The sequence below is a fragment of the Amblyomma americanum genome, chromosome 9, assembly GCF_052857255.1.
Source record: "Amblyomma americanum isolate KBUSLIRL-KWMA chromosome 9, ASM5285725v1, whole genome shotgun sequence".
NCBI lineage: Eukaryota > Metazoa > Arthropoda > Arachnida > Ixodida > Ixodidae > Amblyomma > Amblyomma americanum.
In genome coordinates, this window is record NC_135505.1 from 143,277,257 (window position 1) to 143,298,153 (window position 20,897).

At 45.4% G+C, this 20,897-nt stretch overlaps 1 protein-coding gene across 3 annotated transcripts; it reads right to left on the reverse strand.

The window, feature by feature from the left end:
* Positions 1-3,586: 3,586 nt before the first annotated feature.
* LOC144104700 (uncharacterized) lies at positions 3,587-20,802 on the reverse strand. 3 transcript variants are annotated; one of them, XM_077637860.1, is made up of 7 exons: positions 20,563-20,802; positions 18,600-18,726; positions 15,276-16,285; positions 13,412-13,458; positions 11,180-11,303; positions 8,271-8,433; positions 3,587-5,908 (listed from the first exon to the last, which is right to left on the reverse strand). In XM_077637860.1, exons 1-7 carry the CDS (start codon positions 20,567-20,569, stop codon positions 5,395-5,397), a joined length of 1,992 nt encoding a protein of 663 aa, XP_077493986.1. In that variant the 5' UTR covers positions 20,570-20,802; the 3' UTR covers positions 3,587-5,394. The 3 variants fall into 3 exon arrangements, with proteins under 3 accessions (XP_077493986.1, XP_077493987.1, XP_077493988.1); XM_077637861.1 differs by having other exon boundaries at positions 20,499-20,802; XM_077637862.1 differs by having other exon boundaries at positions 20,473-20,792.
* Positions 20,803-20,897: the final 95 nt, after the last annotated feature.

Below are 20,897 nucleotides of genomic sequence, written 5' to 3' on the forward strand. Positions count from 1 at the left end.
AACTCCCACTGATCTACAATAGAGAGCTGATTTAAGCCTCCTACAGCCAACCCCCCCCCCCCCCCCCCTTTCCTGAGTAGCGCATGCACTCATACCGCAACACCTGTAGCACCGGGTGCAGGCTGTATACCGTAAATTACGTGACTCTCTCCATTGGTGCGTAACTGCCCCATTAGTCCCTGCTGGACGCCTCTGCTTCTCTTAGCCCACTGTGGCAATAGATAATAATCAAGGTTGACCGTTGGTGGCACAATAATTATGTGACTTAGCAGAGTGCTGCCGCAGCTCACATCACCAACCAGAAAGTCTCAACGATCCCAGACAATGCAAGGACATCCAGAGTATGACCTCGGGATGTCAGTGTCAAGATGTTCAGACATTCTCAGATTATCTCTTACTGGTCATTAAGCAGTCCAAATGGGATCCATTTGTCCGTCCGTTGCACATACTCAAGATGTCTTGATCATGTCTGGCAACATTTTCAGTACTTCGGGATTTGTATCTAGCTTTTTTTTTTTCTTCAGAGGAGTGCCGTATTCAAAGCTAATGCAAGAGAAGCTAGCCATAAGAAATAAAGAAGAGGTTTACCATGCCCAGGGTCGCTGAGAGCTATAGCTCTCTGGAGTTGAATACTGCTTCCTGAATTAAAAAGATGAGTGGACGAAAAATCTACAGTCCAACCTCATCAGAAGCAAGCAGTACATAAGGCCAGGTGTAACAAGAATACCTTAAGATATCTCCTCAAGGCACATAATTTTTAGGGTCACAATGGTTTCCTTCGTTATATCACTATTGTACACATATCTTATAATGAACCTGCAGTTTTTAATTAATGAGAGCCAAGTGCGAGAGATAAAGCTGGTTTGATCTCAGTTCAATCCCACAAGATTGTCCTGCGACGGGACGATTTTAGGACATTTGAAGAATTTTCATCCTGAAGTCGTCGAGCAAAATACAAACTGAGGATATCCTCATGAAGACATTTAGCCATCGATGCAGTCAAAAGGTACTCAGAATGTCCTGTTCAGGATGAGGACATCCTCAGGATGTTTGGTGTCATCAGTGTGTAGAGATTGGCTGTGAGGATCCTTAGTTCTGCGGGTTCGGTTCGGACTCCAACATGGATACATAAACAAGACAAGAATGGCGCACAATCTCCGCTGTGTTCCTCGCCTCGTGTTTACTTTTTTTTATGGGGGTTAACGTTCGAAAGTGACTGAAGCTATGAGGGTTGCCGTAGTGAAGGGCTGCGGAAATTTCGACCACCTGGGGTTCTTTAACGTGCACTGACATCGCACAGTACATGGGCCTCTAGAATTTTGCCTCCATCGAATTTCGACCGCAGCGGTTGAGATCAAACACGCGTCTTTCAGGTCAGCAGCCGAGCATCATAACCACTGAACCACTGCGACGGCTCCCGTCGTGTTTACGGTCGATAACCTCATATGCTGCTCAGACCACAACACGGAATGGCGGTCCTGCTCATTTCTCTGAAAAGGACATAAGTGCCTTGTGCACGGGAGATGCCACAGAAAGCCACATATTCTGTCGAGGGAAAAACGAATGATATATCGCTTCCAGTTTCGTTGCAGTTTAGGTTGTCTGACGAACAGCATTTCTAGAACCCGAATCACGTGACAGCGCAAGAGCATGGTATTCGAACCCGCAGGCGGGTTCATCGTAACATCACATCGTGGCCACATGAGCAGGGTAATCCGATTGTCCGGAAAATTTGAAGAGACACTCTGCATAGCACGTACTGCCACCGTGCGGTCGGAAAAGTCCTGGCAGGCGTGTGCACAGCTGGCCAGCACTTGGCTTTCTAAAGGAGGCCTGTGCATGCGCAGTGGCGATACGCGCCATGTAAGAAATCTTTAATGGCCCTTGCGTGGAGCCAGGGTTCGTCAGCGTGCTCCAGGTTGCGTCTTCTGCATATCGCACAGCACACAGATGTTGCATTTCTCCTATATCGATATGCAGCCGTAATTCAACCCTGCATCCTTTCGGCAGCAAAAAATCATAGCCACTGCAACGGATGTTTAGCAACAATTTAAGGCAGAGCTACTACTTTGCAAGCATGAAAGTGCTACGCTTGTAGACTTTTTTTTGTTTCTTTCTTATGCTGCTTAATTATTGCTTGCTCCCTTCACAATTTTACTTCTTTACAAGGGCAGCAGTGGAGTGCTCCTATGTGGATGGTCAATGCCGGGCATTGCTGTCATTCCCGATTGCACATTTATCACTGATGTTTCGTCAACTGTCAGCTCAGTTAACAAGTCGGCTGACCACCACACGATATTTGTACGCAAAATGGCAAGAGTACATGAACTGAACCATTGCGTCACATTGACGAGTCATCTGAACTCAATGCAGGCTTTCTCTGATACAAGCTTCTCTTTATTTTACACAACCCTCTGCCCCAAATCCCTGTCCAAACTGTCATCTTGTCGGAGCTGCCTTTTTGTATCGATAGCTACATTACGGTAGCATTTCGAGCCTTCAGCATGGCAGCGCCGCCACGCTGTCACGTGGTGCGGAGCAGCTGCTGGCGGCGTGGCACCGTGGCTGATCACGTGACCAAGTTCCACTCGGCCAGCTGTAGCTATCGCGTCTCCAGGTTTAACCAAAGCTAAACCACCCCCAATTTTTTTTTGCCTGAGGCTTCTTTCCCTCCAGAATCAGCAGCAAGCTTGAAGATGCATGCGCATGTGCAATTTTGTCCTAATGTCTGGGCAATCACCCAACTCTATGCAGATCATTTTTATCTTTTTTTCTGTTGATGAGCTCGAGAACATGTTCTGCCCTGCTCTTGAAAAGCATGATGAGTGTTATCATGCTTTCATGTCATGTTTCAATGAAGCAAGGAATGAAGTCTAAGAGCATGATAAGCTTAAAGGGGCAGGAATGGCGGAGTTTTAGATGTGTCTTTTCCTTTATAATGGCGCCCAGAATGGTTAACAAACATGGATGACCACATGAAATGACCCGAAGCGAAGCAAATTGTTTCTAAGTGAATTTTCTTAATGTAATTTGGCTTCGTTTCTAGCAGCCAAGCGGTGGCCATGACATCACAAGATGTGAAGACATATCAGGCTTACAAAAACTGCAGAGAACTACAGCCAACAGAAAGAGACACGCAGGGAAGAAGACACATGCACAAGGCTGCGTACATGTGTTCCCTGTTTGGTATCTATTTTTTGGCTGTAGTGCTCTTGTACCATGCACCAACTAACCCAGAAGCAAATTATTTTATAGAAACTGACCTGACAGCTGTATGTTCACCCACTCTCATTCCTGCGTCTTGGGCAGGGTGGCCTAAAGGTATGCTGAAGACTAAATGAAGTTCGCTTGTATTGATACTTTACTGCGCTCTAATAGCTAAGAGACTTCAACTCAAAACGAACTTCTGGTAGCTACAAAAAGTCAAAGAATGAAACACAAAGTGTCGCTACTGCAGTGTGTTTTCACATGCAAACTGCGGTGATATCGAGTTTTGAAGTGCCGCTGTTAACAATCGTTTCCGCAGGCCCCACACAATACCACAGCACAACCTGGGTTGCTGCAAAGAGTCAGCAAGAGCTTGCGATGAAACGGTTGCATACTAGAAATTTTTATTATTCGGCTCTCAAAACAATCTCAGTTGTAGAGCAAATAAAATATTTGTGAAATACATGTCATGAAGCAGTCAAGTGTGTGCACTGTGAAGCACCCCTGAAACTTCACTCTTCCAGCAACGCCATGGTTTTCTTCGAAAGAAACTGCGAGAAAATAATTTTTTCCCTGCAATATATGCGTGGCATGAAAACTACTGTCTAAATATTAGCAGCCAAGCAGCTGGTGTCATTTGTTGATGCGTATTTAAAGAAAATATTTTAAAGCGATGACGGCGAATCGTTGTATTTGGAAGCAAATGGGTTAATAGCACATGCAGGCCAAGTGCCACCTGCTACTCATGTAACCGCTAGTCTCGTGCACGACCACAGGGCCCACACTGCAATTTCACCAGCAGCACGCTGCCACCACAGCACTCTTCGCACAGGTGTCGTGAAGGATCCACGTAAGCAGCTTGCTGTGGTAAAATACTGCAGCGCCGGAGCATCTCCCAGTTACCACATTACAGGTTAAACACATTACTGAGAAAGCATAATCATTGTAAAACTTCTTTTAATGCAGATCTCGGGGACTAGGCTACACCACTATTCTCTTCCAAACAATGAGCATAAAGCCCTTTTCAGTCTTGATGTGGCTAGTTTGAGTCTAGGGGCGTTTTGGAATATTATTCTCTTAGCAATATAAATACGTCTTTTCGTGCCAAGCAAATATAAACACAGCAAATTCGATCCTGTGGCTGTTTCTGAATACAAAACAAAAACTGAATGGTGTTGTCCCCACAGTACCTTTAAAGGAAGACTGAGGACAACTCCCGGTAATTTTTGTTAATGGTGGAATTCCATTAATTGCTTGGCATTTTGTGGCTCTGTTGCTATGCTTGGCAATGACAAAATGTACTTATTGTAAAATATTTAGACTCAAAAATGGAACAATTTTTCCACTACTTGGTTCTAATGATGCCGAGAGATTTCTGGACTGTTCATAATGACCGCTGACTGGACGTGGGTGACAGTATGATTCAGCCTTGGAGATCTACAAAGAAAAACAAGTACTTAACATTGCAGTTTACATGTGAGAACAACCCGTGGTGGTGACACATGTGCTTTATTTTCTGGCCTCTGATAGCTTATAAAAGTTCCACTCTCAGTGCAAGTAGGCCATTTGTAACTACACCACAGGTCCAATCAATGTATGCCAACTTGTGAGTGTCCCTTTAGGAGTCTGAGTGCATTCAAATGACGAAGCGGCTATCACCTCCCAGTTTTTGTACACCACACAAGACTTACACCCTACTAGTGAACAGCTACTGTCTGGCTGCTGAAGATGAAACTACATACATGGGAAAAGAAATTCAATTTTAAACTATTTATCTGGCACAGGTGACTTTCACGTGGCGATCAATGTTCATATTAACATTTATGCACCTTTACAACAAATGAACATGGCAGAAAAATATTTTGCCTCTGCCCCCTTAACCCTTTGTATCCCAAAAGCCAAATATATGGCCAAAAAGCATGATCAGATTATGCCGATCATAAAAAAAAGCGAAGGTGTGAAATAACATTCAACTATTGCTGCCACGGTAATGTGGTTGTGGCAGGAATATTTGATAGTTATTTGGTATGTTCACTTCCGTTATATGATCAGTAATCTGCTGATACCAGATCTTCCAATGGCCATAAACAGCTGTTAGGATACAAAGGGTTCTTAGAAACACCAAAGATAACAGCTGACAAACATGGTCTGAAGGCCCCCCTCCCCCCGACCGGCACGTTTCCTAAATCATCCCTCCTGCTCCTCTTCAGCTGCGGCCAACGCTGCCCGCGTCAGCTCGTAATGACGGGCACGAAGGTGTTTCTTCAGCTTGAAGTTGTTGGCCAGCCCCTTGCCGCAATGCGGGCAGTAGTGCGGGTACTCGCCAGCGTGCACCATTTTTTCATGCTTGCGAGCGCTGCCCAGCTCGGTGAACCGCTGGCTGCACATGCTGCACGAGTAAGGCCGGTCCCCCGTATGCACCCTCAAGTGTGCCTTGAGGTGCACTTTCTGTGCGAACGCCTTGCCGCACTGAGGGCATGCGTGTGTCTCGGGATCGTCCGAGTGGAGCTTCTTGTGGCGCGTCAAGTTCGAGGAGACGTTGAAGCGCTGGCCGCACTCATCGCACGCGAATGGCTTTTCCTTGGTGTGCACACGCATGTGTGTCTCAACGTCGTCAGCCCGGTAGAAGCCTTTCTTGCACACTTCACACGAGAAGGGACGCTCGCCCGTGTGCGTCCGCTCGTGCATGGCCACGTGGCACCTGGACAAGAAAAGAACAGGACATACGGGTCACTCAGACCGGAGTTGGCATCGGTGTCGCCAACCCTATAGTGTCATTAGGCAATCCCAAAACACCAAATTCTATACAGCTAACCTGGATATAAAAAAAACCTCTGTGTAAAATTCCTCAATATCACAAAGTATCTCAATTCCTCGATGCCTTCCCTAATGAGGCATTTCTAACAGTGAATTCCATGCAGCGAAGGTTCTGTGGCGATTGATTACTTAAAATTCGAGCAAACCACGCCTTCAAGGATTGCAGGCATCCAAATTTTTGGACGCAATTTTTTTCTTTGGAGTGATGCGCTGGGCAATCGTAGACACGCGTCACAATGGTCAAATCACCTACACCGGCTGAATGATTTGTAATTGAATTTTTTCTCATGTCGTTTCGGTTTCAAAAGCTGAATGACAGCTGTTACATCACAGATGATATGAGGCCTATCGTATGTATAATACAAAAAATGGTTTCTCTTTAACATGCAGCCGAACATACTATTGGTAGCAGATATTCAGTCACTATAGCAGCACTTTCTGACAATCATATACAACTGACCAGTTCAACATTACACACATCTCTGGCACTTTGTGCACATACTAGCTCACTGCCAGCTTACCACCTCGCAGGAGGCATACACTTTCATAAATACGCAGTTCAATATACCCATCACCTCAGCCTAATTATTCCTATATTGTCCCTGCTTCCACCCCAATTTTCCTTGCCCCCATAGTCGCCCTCTTTCCCAACTAGTACGTCAACGCCCCCCACTCCCAAACGGCACGCATGGCTGTGCTTTGTGGCTCACATCAGCCAGTTGGCTCCTGTCTGCTTAGCGGAACAGCATTACTAGGCTCTTCATATGACCGTCATTAATGGCTTCCCCCTCTCTTGGACAAACGACCCAAGAAGTGATTTCAAAAGCATGTCACTGCATCTGGCATGATGGTGCAAGCACTAGCTGTGGTCTCTTAAGCGGCCCAAGCTCCCTGCTCTTGCTGACACTTGGAAGCAAAAGCAGAACGGTACCATTTGACTACCTTCCTCCTTTCCCACATGTGCAATCAAATGTGGACTCACAAACTCCTTGATAAAAGAAATCAGTTGGTACTTGCAGCACTTCGATATCGATCCACAACAAAATACGCTGTGATAATTCCGATCACCTCTGCCTTCAAGTAGCGCTAACGCTTCACTTTGAGCTCAGCACTTTTTCCTACAACCCTATGGGAGTCATTACACGAAGTGTCTGATTAACTAAGGGAGGCACATGGAATTATTTTGTGGACTGCTCTGAATTCTACTGGAACATGCTGGACGCCTTGGTTTTATGACAGGGTAGGCAGGTAATTCCAAGCAGTTAAAAGTCACCAACCAATGCACAAAAAAGCACTGCTGCATACAACACATGTCACGGAGAATGTTAGACAGGAAAAGGTAAAGGACAACAAATGAATTTCTGACACTGCGGTTCCACAATTGCTAGAACATTATTTACTGGAAGTACTATAACAAGCGATCTGCAGCATTTTGTGACGTTTATCAGTTCTCATGCTGACTTCAAATATTTGAGATATGCATTGTTTCCCTGCTACTATGAATCCATTGACATTACTCCCTTTCTTATTCATACCGTTTATTACGCCAATTTTATTCTGCCTTCCTGCTTATCCCTGTGTGATGTATAGTAGTGAATAAGTCTTTAAAAAGGCTAAAAAAAAACACCTTCCGAGGAGAGCACATCAACTCGCTCAACCACTGCACTGTGCTGCCATCAACACCTGAGCCAAATAATACACTTGAACGCGCAGAAGAGAACCCACAATCATACGCGACAGCTGGCGAGCCCTTTCCAGCGACATTTTCGTGCTCGCACCCTCCTCCGTCGCTTGCACCTACGTATACGAGTTGAGAGGTGACTATTGGTTAGATTCTTTGAGACGACTGGTAGCTACCATAGCCGCGGCCAATAAGCCACGTAGCTCTGGCGGGTTGGGAAGCTCTGCTCCCGATGGTGGGGCCAGTGGAGAAGCGCTGACCTTCCAGTGTGCAAAAAATGATGAGAGGAGAGGGAAAGGCACGACGACGCAGAAATTCAAATTTTGACTACAGATAACTAAGCTTCTGCACAGCGCATTAAAAAAATTCTTGCTTGACAATATTGTGAAGCGATGTGTTTTAACATCTCAGGCGTACCGCAACTTTATTAGAGCCCCTTTTAGAGCCTCTTTAAGTTTGCTTATTTCACTATCAAGACCTATCGAGTCCTGTATAAGGGCGGCTTGCTGCCCACAGGAAATGGCCGACAAGCAGCAGATGAGCCAAAGGAGATGCAGTAACTCACTTCCTGTCACTAGTGTAGGAACAGTAAGAGCAGCGATGCTTCCCCTCCGGCTTCTCCTTGTGCCGGTTCTGCCAGTGGCGGTGCAAGTGCTTCGCCGCTGAGAAGCAGTCGCCACACTCCTCGCAGCAGAACACCACGCACTGCACCACGTCGTCTTCCTTACCTTCAAGAAAGGAGCAAACAGAGGTTCAGCACAATTCCATTCTCTAAAAGGCACAGAACCCCAGCTTCTGGTTACACCTCCCAGCTCGTTTCACAGCTTCCTAAATGGTGATTTTGGTTCAAAATCGCCTCGATATGCATCCCAAAAGGTGTCAGCAATAACATCACTTGAGAGCCCGAATAAGCGCCGATAGCGAGGTGCGAGAGTGATAATGGGGAAAACCGCTATGCCCGTCAGCAACTGATGTCAGGTGGCAGTCGTGGCAGCGGTAACGTCAACTGAGAGACGCAGCCGCACTGAGGCCCCTCTGCTGCTCACACTCCAAAGACCTTGCTTACTTATGGAAGTGTCTCTCTTCGCTAGAGAGAACTGCGCGTTCACACATTTTGCCAGCCCTTGTTCGGATTACCCCCAACTCTTGCTCCCCTGGCCAACTGGCCAAGCCCCAGGATTTCAGCGGGGAAGGATGTCAGATATCAGCGAGGACCCAGAGGTGGTTTTGGTGTGCTCACCACACAGAGCAGCAAAACGACGGTGGCAAGCATTACGGTTAGTCATTCATCACAAACAACACTGCAGCAGGTTGAGGTAAACCAGCACGGAGTGACCTAACTCGAGTTCAAGCATTTCGATACGGCAAAATTGGAAGACCACCAAACATAAAAGCATCATTTGGAAAATCTTTAATCACAAAAGCATTCAGGCAAAATCACCACTGCTTATGCATGTTGCTCAGGTCAGATTATCCAATCGTTCGTCCGTTTTTTTTACTCGTGGAGCTTCACGAATGACGGAATGGGCACCAACATGAGGTGCGTAATACCTCTGACTCAACCTAACCTACCCGGACCCTGCAAACAGGTTGGCTCCATGCGTGGGTGGACTCCTTCAATTTCAGATGGCCATTGTTGCAAAAAGGTTGACACAGCTTCAATGAGTGCGACAAATCCACTCTACCTTCTTTTTTTCACATAACAGCCATGTGTGACAAAACTATATAAAATATTCCTTTGGAAAGTATTCGAAGAAAATTACCATTTGCTTCGGATTTACTCTGAACCAGAAAACCACTATTCGTACAAGCTTAATAACTGGCGATCACAGGACATTTCATATTTGAACAGCGCAATAAAACTACGGGACACAACGAAGAATGGACACCACAAGCGCTGACTCGCAACTAGATTTTTATTCACATCAAAGGTATCTTAAATACCAAGACCACCAAACACAAACCAGAGGGAAAACAAGAAAACAAAAGAACACAAAAGCTAATCATCATGCCCACAACAGCACAAAGCTACACATCTTGGCCGGATAAGTACATCATTTCTTTATCAGTTAGTGAAACAGAAGGGTCACTAATACAACTATCTGATTCCAAGCGGATGTGAAAAGCCTCCAATATCTCATGCTTTAGGCTGTCATTATGCTTACCTAAGATGACGGTGTTAGAAAACGGAGGGGTGCATGTACCTTCTCTCCAGTGACTGGCAAGGTTACAAGATGACCCATTATCTCGGGACATCCAGTCTGGCCAATATAAGTCACCCCGCAAGTGCACTGTATCCTGTAGACAACACCGACATTACAGGGCACAAAAGGGCTCTTATGATTAATCTGATAGCCTCCACTCTTTTTCTTCGCGGTTGTTGCATTTGCCTTCGCTTCCACCTGCCTGCACACACCCCTTAGATTCCGTGGAGCTGAAAAAACCACATCAACATTGTATCTGGCCGCCACATTCTTTAAATCATGCCCTACACCATGTGTGTAAGGCACCACCACAAACTTTTTTTTCATGTTTAGGTTTATCCCCTCTCTTGATCCATATTAGAAGCTTATCACATTCCCTGGAAATCACATGAGAGGGGTAACCGCTAGATTTTAATCCGCCAACTTGACGCAAAATACTTTCGTTGATTCTTTCAAAACATGACTTGTTCATGACAGATTTCAGGCTGCCAACAGCCATCACCATCAAAATGCACGCCACATTCCGAGACACTTTATTTGGCAAAGTATGCTTGCTGATGTTAGCATTTTACCTACTGTCTGACAAGGGTATCAGATCTGACCACATTATATAAGATCCACTGTTCTCTACAGTTTTCACATTACTAACTCTTAAAGGAGTGCAGAATAAATTTTAACTGAGTTTTCTTTCTTTGCAATGATTCACAACACATTTATAAACATAAATCACCATGCGGAATATGTCTTGATGCAGTGAATAATTTATAACCGAATTTGTTCTACCAATTTGTTTCAGCTTTGGTTACAACAGCTGAATGATGGCTATCATGAGAAAACTTTGGTAAAGGTCACGTGAGGCATACAAAAAGCAGAAAGACAACGGCTGTTTTTTCATTCGTTGTCACTCTGGCTCTTGGGGCAGGCTTCCATTGTAGCATGTGTTGTAGCAAACTAAAGTGACAAAACAGGGATTATAGTATTTTTTTGTGCCTTGCATGACAAACTGAACACTGATGTCATAGTCGTCTTTCAGCTATTGAAACCAAAGCCAATACAGCATGAGAGAAGAAACTTAATAATAAGTTATTTACTGGATAGAGGCGAATTCCACATGGCAATACATGTATACAAATGCCTTATGCATTGTAGCAAAGAAAACACAGAACCGAAAATTTGGCGCCAACACTCCGTTAGAAAAGAAGTCCATTTACATCCAACAGCTAGGGTTAGATTCACCCATTTATTTTCATTACCTACTGGACTCACTCACTTTTCTTGCGCCGCTGAGAGCGCCGCACCGGAGTAGTCAGTGTCTTCATGATGGCGGTGCACGGCCGTTGTGGCGGTGAGGGTTCACGAGCTTTCCGGGGCCTCCTTACGATCACCCTGTCAGTCTGCGGTGCACCAGAAACAACAGCAGCAAATATTTATAATGAGGCTAATGGTAATCGCAATGACGATGGCTAGGTATTAAAGGCACAAGCGTAGGTTGGACAAAGAGCACTGCAGCTGCTGGGTTTTTGGTAGGTAGGGTCAAAGAACCATTTTCTAAGCAATTCACCCTAAAGAAGCAAAGTGCCAGACCAGGGGAAAGCTTGCACCCATTGGACAACCGGCGGGCGTGCAACAGCGCATCAGATCTAACTTTGCACTTCCGGTATACAAGAAAAGACTAATGATAACGTGTTCGATAAGGCTGACTCCTCCGCACAACACCCAACCACGGCAAGAAATCACGTTGAACTCCACTATCTCTGCGAAATAATCACGGCAGTTGCAATCAGTTCCAATTTACACTGACCCTCTTGTGCGGCTGAGGAAAAGCTGTACGGTTACTGCAACTCTTCACGTTAAAAAAAAATCCGCACCAGTCCAAAAAAAAAAAAAAAAAGTCTGACAGATGAGACACATCTGTGCCCAACCAGCGCATTCACATTACCAGCCAGGGATGTGTAATTGCTCTGTGGTCAAGGTTTGGTTTGGTTTATGGGGGTTTAACGTCCCAAAGAGACTCAGGCTATGAGAGATGCCGTAGTGGAGGGCTCCGGAAATTTCGACCACCTAGGGTTCTTAAATGTGCACTGACATCACACAGCACACGGGCCTCTAGAATTTCGCCTCCATCGAAATTCGACCGCCGCGGCCAGGATCGAACCCGCGTCTTTTGGGCCAGCAGCCGAGCGCCATAACCACTCAGCGACTGCGGCGGCCCCTCTGTGATAAAGGTAGGACGCGGTTCAGGAACAGTTCTTCTAGCCTTGCTTACGTTCTTGCAATGTTCAATGACAAAAAGGCAATGCTGGAAGCCAAACTGTTCCCAACTGCCCCATGTCAGTGGCCGATGTGCAGCATACCATGTGCCTGCAATGCCACAGCTGCCCCGCCTCATTTCCCTTAAAGGGACAATAAGGAAAACTCCATCATATTACTGTTCTCTGACTCTTTATGGCTATTTTGACATTTGTCCAGCAGCAAAAGACATATTTATCTCCGAGAAAATAGCTTTTAAAAATCTTCCAGCTGGACGACTCAAAAGCATGACGTCCTTACCGAAAAGGATGGGCTGCCACCATTTTCAAATGAATGGCAGTGCAGTGCGGCCTCTGGGAGCAGCACCGAAAAATTGGTGTCGACATGCATTTTACTTCCCAAATTGACCAGTGATGGCGATACCTGTATTTCGTTTTCTGGTCTTTCATTGGCTTATAAAAGCACTGTTTTTGGTGAGAGTGGTCTCTACTAGATTAGAACACCACACCCTATCTGTATAGGGCAATTTCTATTAGTCCTCAGCGCGCCTCTAACCACCTCCCACTACTACCTTTGAATGTCTAAACTACAAATGACTCAGAGACACAACTGAGCCTTGGCTGAGCCAGAATCCTATTCTGGAGATCTCCGGGAGGATAGGACCGTACAATTTTTATTCTTCGTAAAAATCATTCCTCCCATTCTTTGTTGTCACACTGTGTTTGTCCGGCCCCAAGAGACTCATTTATTGCTGAGAGAATTGGATTCAAACTCGTGATATCGACAGGTACTCTGTGGTTGCCACTTGGAAATGAATAGCGATGTAAGGGTACTAGCCTAAGAGAGATCCACGCATAAAAAAGTTGATCTTGACATCGCTGCACTTTGCTTGTGAAAATGGCTGGTGGCAGCGACAATTGTATTTAATTTCATGTCCATTGCTAGCTTACAAAAAAGCTCCATTTCTGGTGAAAACAGACCAGCAGCCCTTAGAACGAGATAACATGACATAAGTTAACTTCAATTCGCTTTTATTAACTGCTTGCTATAAATCTCCATTTCAGAAGGGTGCAGCAGGTATATAGAGATCCAGGAAAAAAAAAATGAAAAGAAAGATGCAACAAACAGCCTTTGTGCACAAAAAACAATGAAGACCTTTGTTCTGGCAACAAAAAACAAGAAAAGAATGCTACCTCCTAGAAGTACTGGTAAGAAATCTAAATGGAGTTCCTGTAAAAAATGGCTGCCATACCTGACATCCCGTGGTCTGCGTTTTCTGCTTCGATGCCAGACTTGCCACTGAAAAAGAGGACAAAACAATGCTATTCCTTTGTGTGCCTTGTGGGAGACCTGATAAGGGTTGTGTGCACTAATTCCATTCAAAAAGGCAGACCAAAGCACTGAATGCAGGAGCGCACGAGGAAATGTGAGTTATTTCTTTTCTCCTGTCGTCAGGCCTTTCTGTAAAATGTTTCACCACAACTAAACTCTACAATCTTTGCAATTATTTAAATCGCATCCCTTCCCTTCTACTTAGTACGATCACTATCAACAGGTGAGCACCCTATTAGGAATAGTTACACAGTGTTTCTTTTTTTTCTTTTTCAGTAAATGAATGAATAAATGAAAACACGTTTACTCTTCGAATATGCCAAGGGTGCTGTGGTTAAAGGGAAGGTGATAATATAGTTTTTTGAGAATTCGAGCTTTTTCAAGAATTCGAATCTATGAAGCTTTTAGGTAAAGCATGCAAAGTAGTTTTCCGCTAGCATTTAAAATGGTGATGTAATCACCGATGAAAATCGCGACAATTATCAGGCTTCTCCTCCATGCGCTGGCGAAGTGCGGAGAAACTCGTGGCGACGTCACTGTTGCTGAAATTTCAGACGTCTGCTGCCTTCGTCTACATGCTGCTGTGTGTCTTTCGTAGCCACCAAACAATGCTTCGTGAGGTTCACCTTCGACAGCATTTGTTTTCTTCCTTGAAACAACCGTTTCTTTGCTGGAAACTTAGTGCTGCCGTAAGTGACATCATTGCGGCCTTTGCCTGTTGCTGTGCACTGCAGAGAAGCCTGAACGCTGACGCCGCTTTAATCGGCGATTACGTCACCATTTTAAATGCTAGCGCAAAAAGATTTCGCATGCATTACCTGCAAGTTTTCACATATCTGGCTTGTTTAAACTCATCAAATGCTAAAACCTCTTCAGTTGCCCTTTAAGGAAGGGAGGGTTGTTTATACATTAAAGAGAGAAAGGGCTGCCTCTGTTTTATAGAACGCACACTGTAGAGGCAGTTAAAGGGGGCCACATGCACCTTGTGGCTGTCAGAGCTTATTGATGATTTTGTGAAAATACCAGCAAACCAACTTAACGGATTTACGAGTATAGCCAATTCCATTCGTTTCAACTACACTGCATGGCCAGTATCAAAGGGAAAACTCGGCAAGTGCTCCCTCAAGATTGGCCGTGCTACACTGTATCAATATGCTGTAATAACCTGCTCCGATAACCACCATGATAGTCTGCTGGCACTGAATAACGATGTCTTAATGGAAACATACGAAGGGTCCTTCATTTATATGTGAAATCCGGTTTAATCCAATTCTTGCACACCGAGCAGACTTTGAAACACTGGATCAAACCCAATTTCTACCAGACTATGTAGTTTGCCTGTGGACAACCAGGACGGCCAGCAAATCTACATCATCTTGGGGGATTCCCCTAAAACACTGGACTAACACCGTTCCCACTTCGAGTTATCAATTTGCTCCTGCTCTATCATATGGTAGCCATCTCAATTAGCTCAGTTGGTAGAGTGGCAGCCCTGGCGGGACAGTGGTCCCAAGTTCTAACCTCAGAACCTCAATGTTTGCTGCCACCGTAATGAATCACCCACAGATCACTGGACAGCACATAGGAAAAGAATGAGAATAGAATGAAACGAATACAAGGAAGAGAAATAAGTTTGATGAGACCGATTCGCAGCCACATACACTTCCTGCCTTTTTTACCCAGTCTTTCTTTTTCTAGAATAAAACAACTCCACTGACTGTCAGTGTGCCTCGTTAACAATGAGATGAAACACAAAATGAAGAAAAGCATGCGTGAAAACTCACTGGCTCGCGGCGGCAAGACCCTCATTTGCAAGAAGATTTTCTGTGTCCCCGGGGATCCACCTTCCAGCGAACCAGGAGTACTGGCTGATTGGAGCAATGCACCACTGTCATCTTTGACCAATAAAGTGACCATAGATTGGTGGGGAAGTGGCTGTGAAGTGTCTCCTTTCAGGACTGACAGATCACTCATATCGCTGCTGGAGACACTATTCGCAGAGTTGCTGACCCGGACAATGCGCCTCTGTGCAAACACAGGCTGTCCGCTCCTCTCAGTCATAATGATGTACTGCTCCGACGGATCAAGCGGTGCCACCTTCCTCTTCTTGCTCAGCATGTGTGGTGTTTCAGCGGGCCTTTTTTCAGCTCTCCAAACGGTGGTTGTTTCCAAGGCACAAGGAGCAGGTTTCACATTGGGGGGCACAACACTGCTGGTGCTTGCATCCGCGGCAGCATAGCAGTGGTCCTCGTTGGAGCCAGATGCACCTGACTCACTATTCCTTTCGTCAGCTTCCGCGAGTGACAGGTGATCATGTGCACTGGTTGTAGGGCCGGCACTGGTTAAAACAGTTTCACACGCGACATCGGGGCACTGATTGTCCACGACAACGGGCGGAGGCGGCGAGTTCTCCAGGACGCTTGGCGTAGGCACAATGGCTTCGCTACTAGCTACCACCACTGCTTTCACTTCGTTGGAGCTCACAACAGGGCAAACTCTGGCATGTTCACTTTGCGACGAACTGCCGGGACCGGCTACACTTTGTGCGATGCAGTCAGTCATTGTGAATGCGTCATTTGTAGGCACGGTCTCACCAACAGGTGCAGAAAAACGGTCATCAAGGTGCTCTTCCGTCTCATCGACGTGTGCAGCACAAGGGTCATTGAGGCAGACTTCAGTGTTGCCGACAGGTGCAGCACAATGGTCATCTAGCTGCTCCTCATGCTGTAGCAACTTGCACACTTCGTCTAGTTTTGCGACAGCATCATCCCGGGCAGAGCCACCAGCTTTGCACCTAGACAGCAGAGGGACAAAGCAGGCCATAGTTAATTCATACACTACAATTTATACATTATTTATCTATTCACAATGCTGCTACCTCCATAAAAAATGTTGATGGCACGTAGCGGTTAACATTCCAAAGTTGGACATGGGCTATGACATTCGCTGAAAAGGAGGCCTGCAGATTAATCTAAACCATCTGGGGTCCTTTAGCATTCACTGACATCGCACAGCACATGGGCATCTTTCACATATGCCTTCGGCTGAAATGTGGCTACCATAGTCGGGATTCAATCCCTCAATCTTGAGACTGGCACCTAAATACCAAAGCCACATGTGTCAATGGAAGGCCATGACTATGGTAGTTGCAAGATGCAAAAGAACATGAACAAAGGCAACATAATATAGTACTCCGAAAACAAGATCAGATAAATCATGCATACAAGAATTCTTAGCAAGAAAACATATGTATACACAAATACTAACATGGAAAGCGCCAGTTTAAAAGGGTTCACAACTCAACTAAAGGTATAAACTTATCAATACTCTCTTATTCACTTACATGCTTACCCAATTCATACCATTCCTTTTATGTACACGAAAAGAAAGAATACTGAATATATTGTTTCTGGTTTGGAAAGGGAGCAGTGAGCGCATGGCAGATCCTTGCCGCAATCCTCACCAAAGTCGTCACTAAAATGTGAGGGCATGCAAAGATAATCTGAGCACCACACCAACATCCAACTTCCAAGTGACATCCTATTCCACCACCACTTCAAAAACATAAAATACTGCACTCCTGCGTGCCATAATAATCATGCTGGATCAATAGCATGAATTCAGCGTGCATCTAGGAAGCTTCATCTCCTTGTATGGCTTCAATATGGTCCAACAATGGTACAAACGAACCTGTCATGTAAGTCCCAGTTGCCTTTATGATAGAATACACCTTATGAATGCATCTTCTGCCTGCCTTACAACCGCTCTAGCCTTAAAAAAGTACAGACATGAATTTTGATAGCCTGTTCTTTCTTTGTTATTAGTGGCTATTTGTAGCAGCCACAATGGTACCGGCTAGGATTATATTATCTGACATGTTACGACTGCCATATTAGTATGCCTGCAATGTTGTCTGCATAGCAATGGCCGGCTATAGACTCTGTACAGCGTAGACCCTATAGACGCTGCTCTAGGCTTTAGACCCTGCACTGCAAAAACCCCTTTACCATGGTGCCGTGGCCCGTCCTAGGGGCAGAAGTTGGGTGCAGCGCTCCAGGCGACATGGCACAGCTCCTATTTACCTTCCATAACAATCGAAATGCAGGGAAGGTCTATTGCTCTTGCATAACAATGGCTTGGCAGAGCTCCACTTAATCCCTTTATCACGACAGCTGCACATGGCAGAAGCATGCGGAAAGGCACGCGGCATTATTATGACAATAGATGACTCCAACGCAGCAGCCGATTTCTGCCCCCAAAACAGGTTTGGCCACTATGGTGAAGGAGTTTTCATAGTGTAGAAAAGCTGAGTTCCAGGGTTTTGCAATGGGTCCATCGGGACATGTTATGATTATGGCTGCCAACACGATTAGCAAGAATACGGAGACACTCTGCATGGCAGTGCAGCTGTTAGAGGCAGTACATTAATTATACGGGCTTTAGAAAAAGGGGACCACTACCATCTCGACATACAAGGACCCTAGGTTGAATAACTGCATATCTTGACAAACTTTCAGCACCTCTGGACCCAACAGGCTTTGGGAGCTGCCAGATGAACCGAGGCTGCTGTTTCAACGGCTTTGGCTAACAGTTCTTTCAGCTCATAAATGAACACTACAACACTTGAGCATCGTGCATTCTCATTTTTTCCACAGGTTATGCTATACATCAACACACTCTGACTACATCACCATCGATTTCTAGAAAGAACTGCTTGTTCACATCCCTGTCTTGCTTACGCCATGTCACAGTTGAGCCATGTGTAAGACATACAATTGGGGTTTGCTGCCCCAGCAGCTAAGGCCGCTGAAGGAGAGAAAGCTGAAGAAGACGAAGCTGACGCAGTTCAGTTTGCGAAGAAGACGAAGCTGACGCTCTCGAACTCTTGGCTTGGAGCTACGCTGTGTCGACAAAGATTTTGCCTGTCCACATTTCTTGTGCGTCTGATTTGCGTCTTTACACATGCGTGAGTTCGTAGTAGCGAGTGACCTCGGTCAGGTTAAGTTAAGTACCCTGTCTTTTATGTGTTTTAATATCAACTGATTGTGTTCGTCCTGATAGCGTCTCAGAGACACGACCGCAGTATTATAAATTAAACAAATACCGACCTTGATTTTGCGAGCTGGGTGCGTATTTCATGCAACTGTTTCTGCAGCTGCAAGAGCTCATGGTCTGATGAGTTTTCCATTGCTGGCACTTCTTGGTCGTGCTTTGAACCTTGTTGCTCCAGCATCACTGCGAAAATGAATTTGACATCTAAATTGCAATGAAAAGCATTCGCTACAAGTATCCACATCAATAAACTGTTCTCAGAGTTCTGTGGAACCCTTGGGTTCCTTGGAATGCCTTTTGGGTTCCCGGGGCACCTAGATTCATGTATGCTTCAACCCCACATTTCATCAACCCTTGTTAATTTCGGACTGGACATACCATAACTGCTTAATGTTGACTGTTTCATTGTACAGTTATTTAACTAAAGAGTTATCAATGAATTTGACCACTGTTCTAGGTTCTATGCATTTTAATGCTGTTCTTTGCATGCATGTTAGGCAGCAAGGGGAGGTAGCCAGGTCAAACAGAGCTGCTCAGCGCCTTTTGAATGTCACAGGGGTTCCTTGAGGCTAAAAGACTGACAACCCCCGCTCTGAGCTATGCCACACTGAAGATGTTTTGAGAGCCTACATTTGGCAGCCAGCATGAAAAATGAACGAAGAATGAATGAATGAAGACATTTCTTGCTTCTTGGTGAAAAAAAACATGCCGGAAAAAGAATGTAGTTGCACTCCGTCTTTCAGAAATATTTTTTCTGCTAAAAGCCAAAAAAAGAAACGCAAGTCAAGTGAATTAATGACACAGTTCATGAGTAATGGCATGCATGCGAGAGAATAAGGAAGAGGGAAGGCAGGAAGGTTAACCAGATGGGTGTTCGGGTTGGCTACCCTGCATTGGGAAAGGGTGAGAAGCACAGTCACAATCTGCAAGAACAGCCTTCATTCTTTCTGCAACTAAACGTGCTAGAGCGCACAGTTCAGCACCAAGAAGTTCACCTAATATGTCGTTCATTAGAAGAAGTGCTATCATCCGAGTCTCCATTAGAGACCTTTAGTAGTGGCGGCGCCAAAGCAGCCACTCCAAAAATTTGCCGGCACTTATAAAATTGCCGAGTGCTTCCTAGAGCCCTCATTAGGCCCTCTAGTCGGCCAGCCAGGATGTGAAGTTATCACCGCTATATTTTGTTCATTTCATATATTTTTTATTACATTTATTAGCAGTAACGCTACAGTGGAATCGATTCCCCGAAATTTGATTTGCCACCCCGCAGTGATGATCCTGGCGCCGTCCCTGGCAAACTGGACAGGCATTACAAGTGATGCCTTTTGAAGCGTGCTCGGTAATCAAGAATAAAGCGAGATGCCTCCCGCGTTACATTACACAAAGTGTGGGATTTAATAACTTTGGGTATGTAACTGTAGCCTGTGCTGAAAATCTTTTCTTTCATTACTTTTCACTGCATCGAGTAGATGAGCGCGAGTGCCTTGTTGTCTAATGTGCCCAACAGTGGTCCTTGAACCTGGTCCACGACTAGCTATGGCCTTGCTGCACTGAGTCGGCGTTATGCCCATGCTCGAGTTAATGTGCTTTCAGTAGTTTTTAAGAAACCGTGGAGATGTGGCGTGAACAAAGTGTGTTCACGGTGTTTACAAGGAAGAATGCGCGCAACAAACCGGTGCTTCGCACTAATCCCTGGCCAATTATTCCCCCAGAACGTGCCATTTGCCGCGAGTACATTATTGTTTTGAGCTGAACTTCACCTTCCACCACAATTATAGTGTCACCAGCTCCCAGCGAACTGCACACAAACGCATGAATTTTTTTCGCACATTAACAACAGGGTTACGCTTCGCGATTTCTGGCGCATCTGAGAACCGGAAATTGCAGTGCCAATTCTGCGTTGGCAGAAATTTATGTGCAAATATTTACGCGGTGAGATGATGATGTCAACTCACTCGAGTGCGGCTGTCCCAGCCGAAAACTTTGAGCGAAGTTGGCAGACTCGCCAGTTGTACGAACCTCGCATCAACACATTTCACACAAACTTCCAGGCTTCACGCCGGGAGACGCGACGGAGAGCAGAAAAGTGCAGGACACTGCTACAACAGGTTTTCCATGAAAGTTGCTTTCGCTGTAGAATTTCGCATCTAGACGCTACTGTTCAACAGAAACGGAGAAAGTAAATCGTTAACTGAGTTGTAGGCCGCTCGCACATAAACCCGCCAACGTCTACGGCGGATTTGCTGCGTGCCCTGGCCTGGCTTTGGCGTGGCTAGGTGCGGCTTTGGTCTGTTTCCGATTTGCTTTTGGCCGCGAGTTTTTCACGAGTTTTTCTGTCGAGACATGAAAAAAAA

Bases quoted from the DNA above. Each gene is read 5' to 3' on its own strand.
- LOC144104700 (XM_077637860.1), bottom strand. The intron at 11,304-13,411 runs GTATGGCAGCCA...GGTGCACCGCAG, and splicing joins CGCAGACCACGGGATGTCAG to ACTGACAGGGTGATCGTAAG. The intron at 8,434-11,179 runs GTGAGTGAGTCC...CCTTTCTTGAAG, and splicing joins CTCTCAGCGGCGCAAGAAAA to GTAAGGAAGACGACGTGGTG.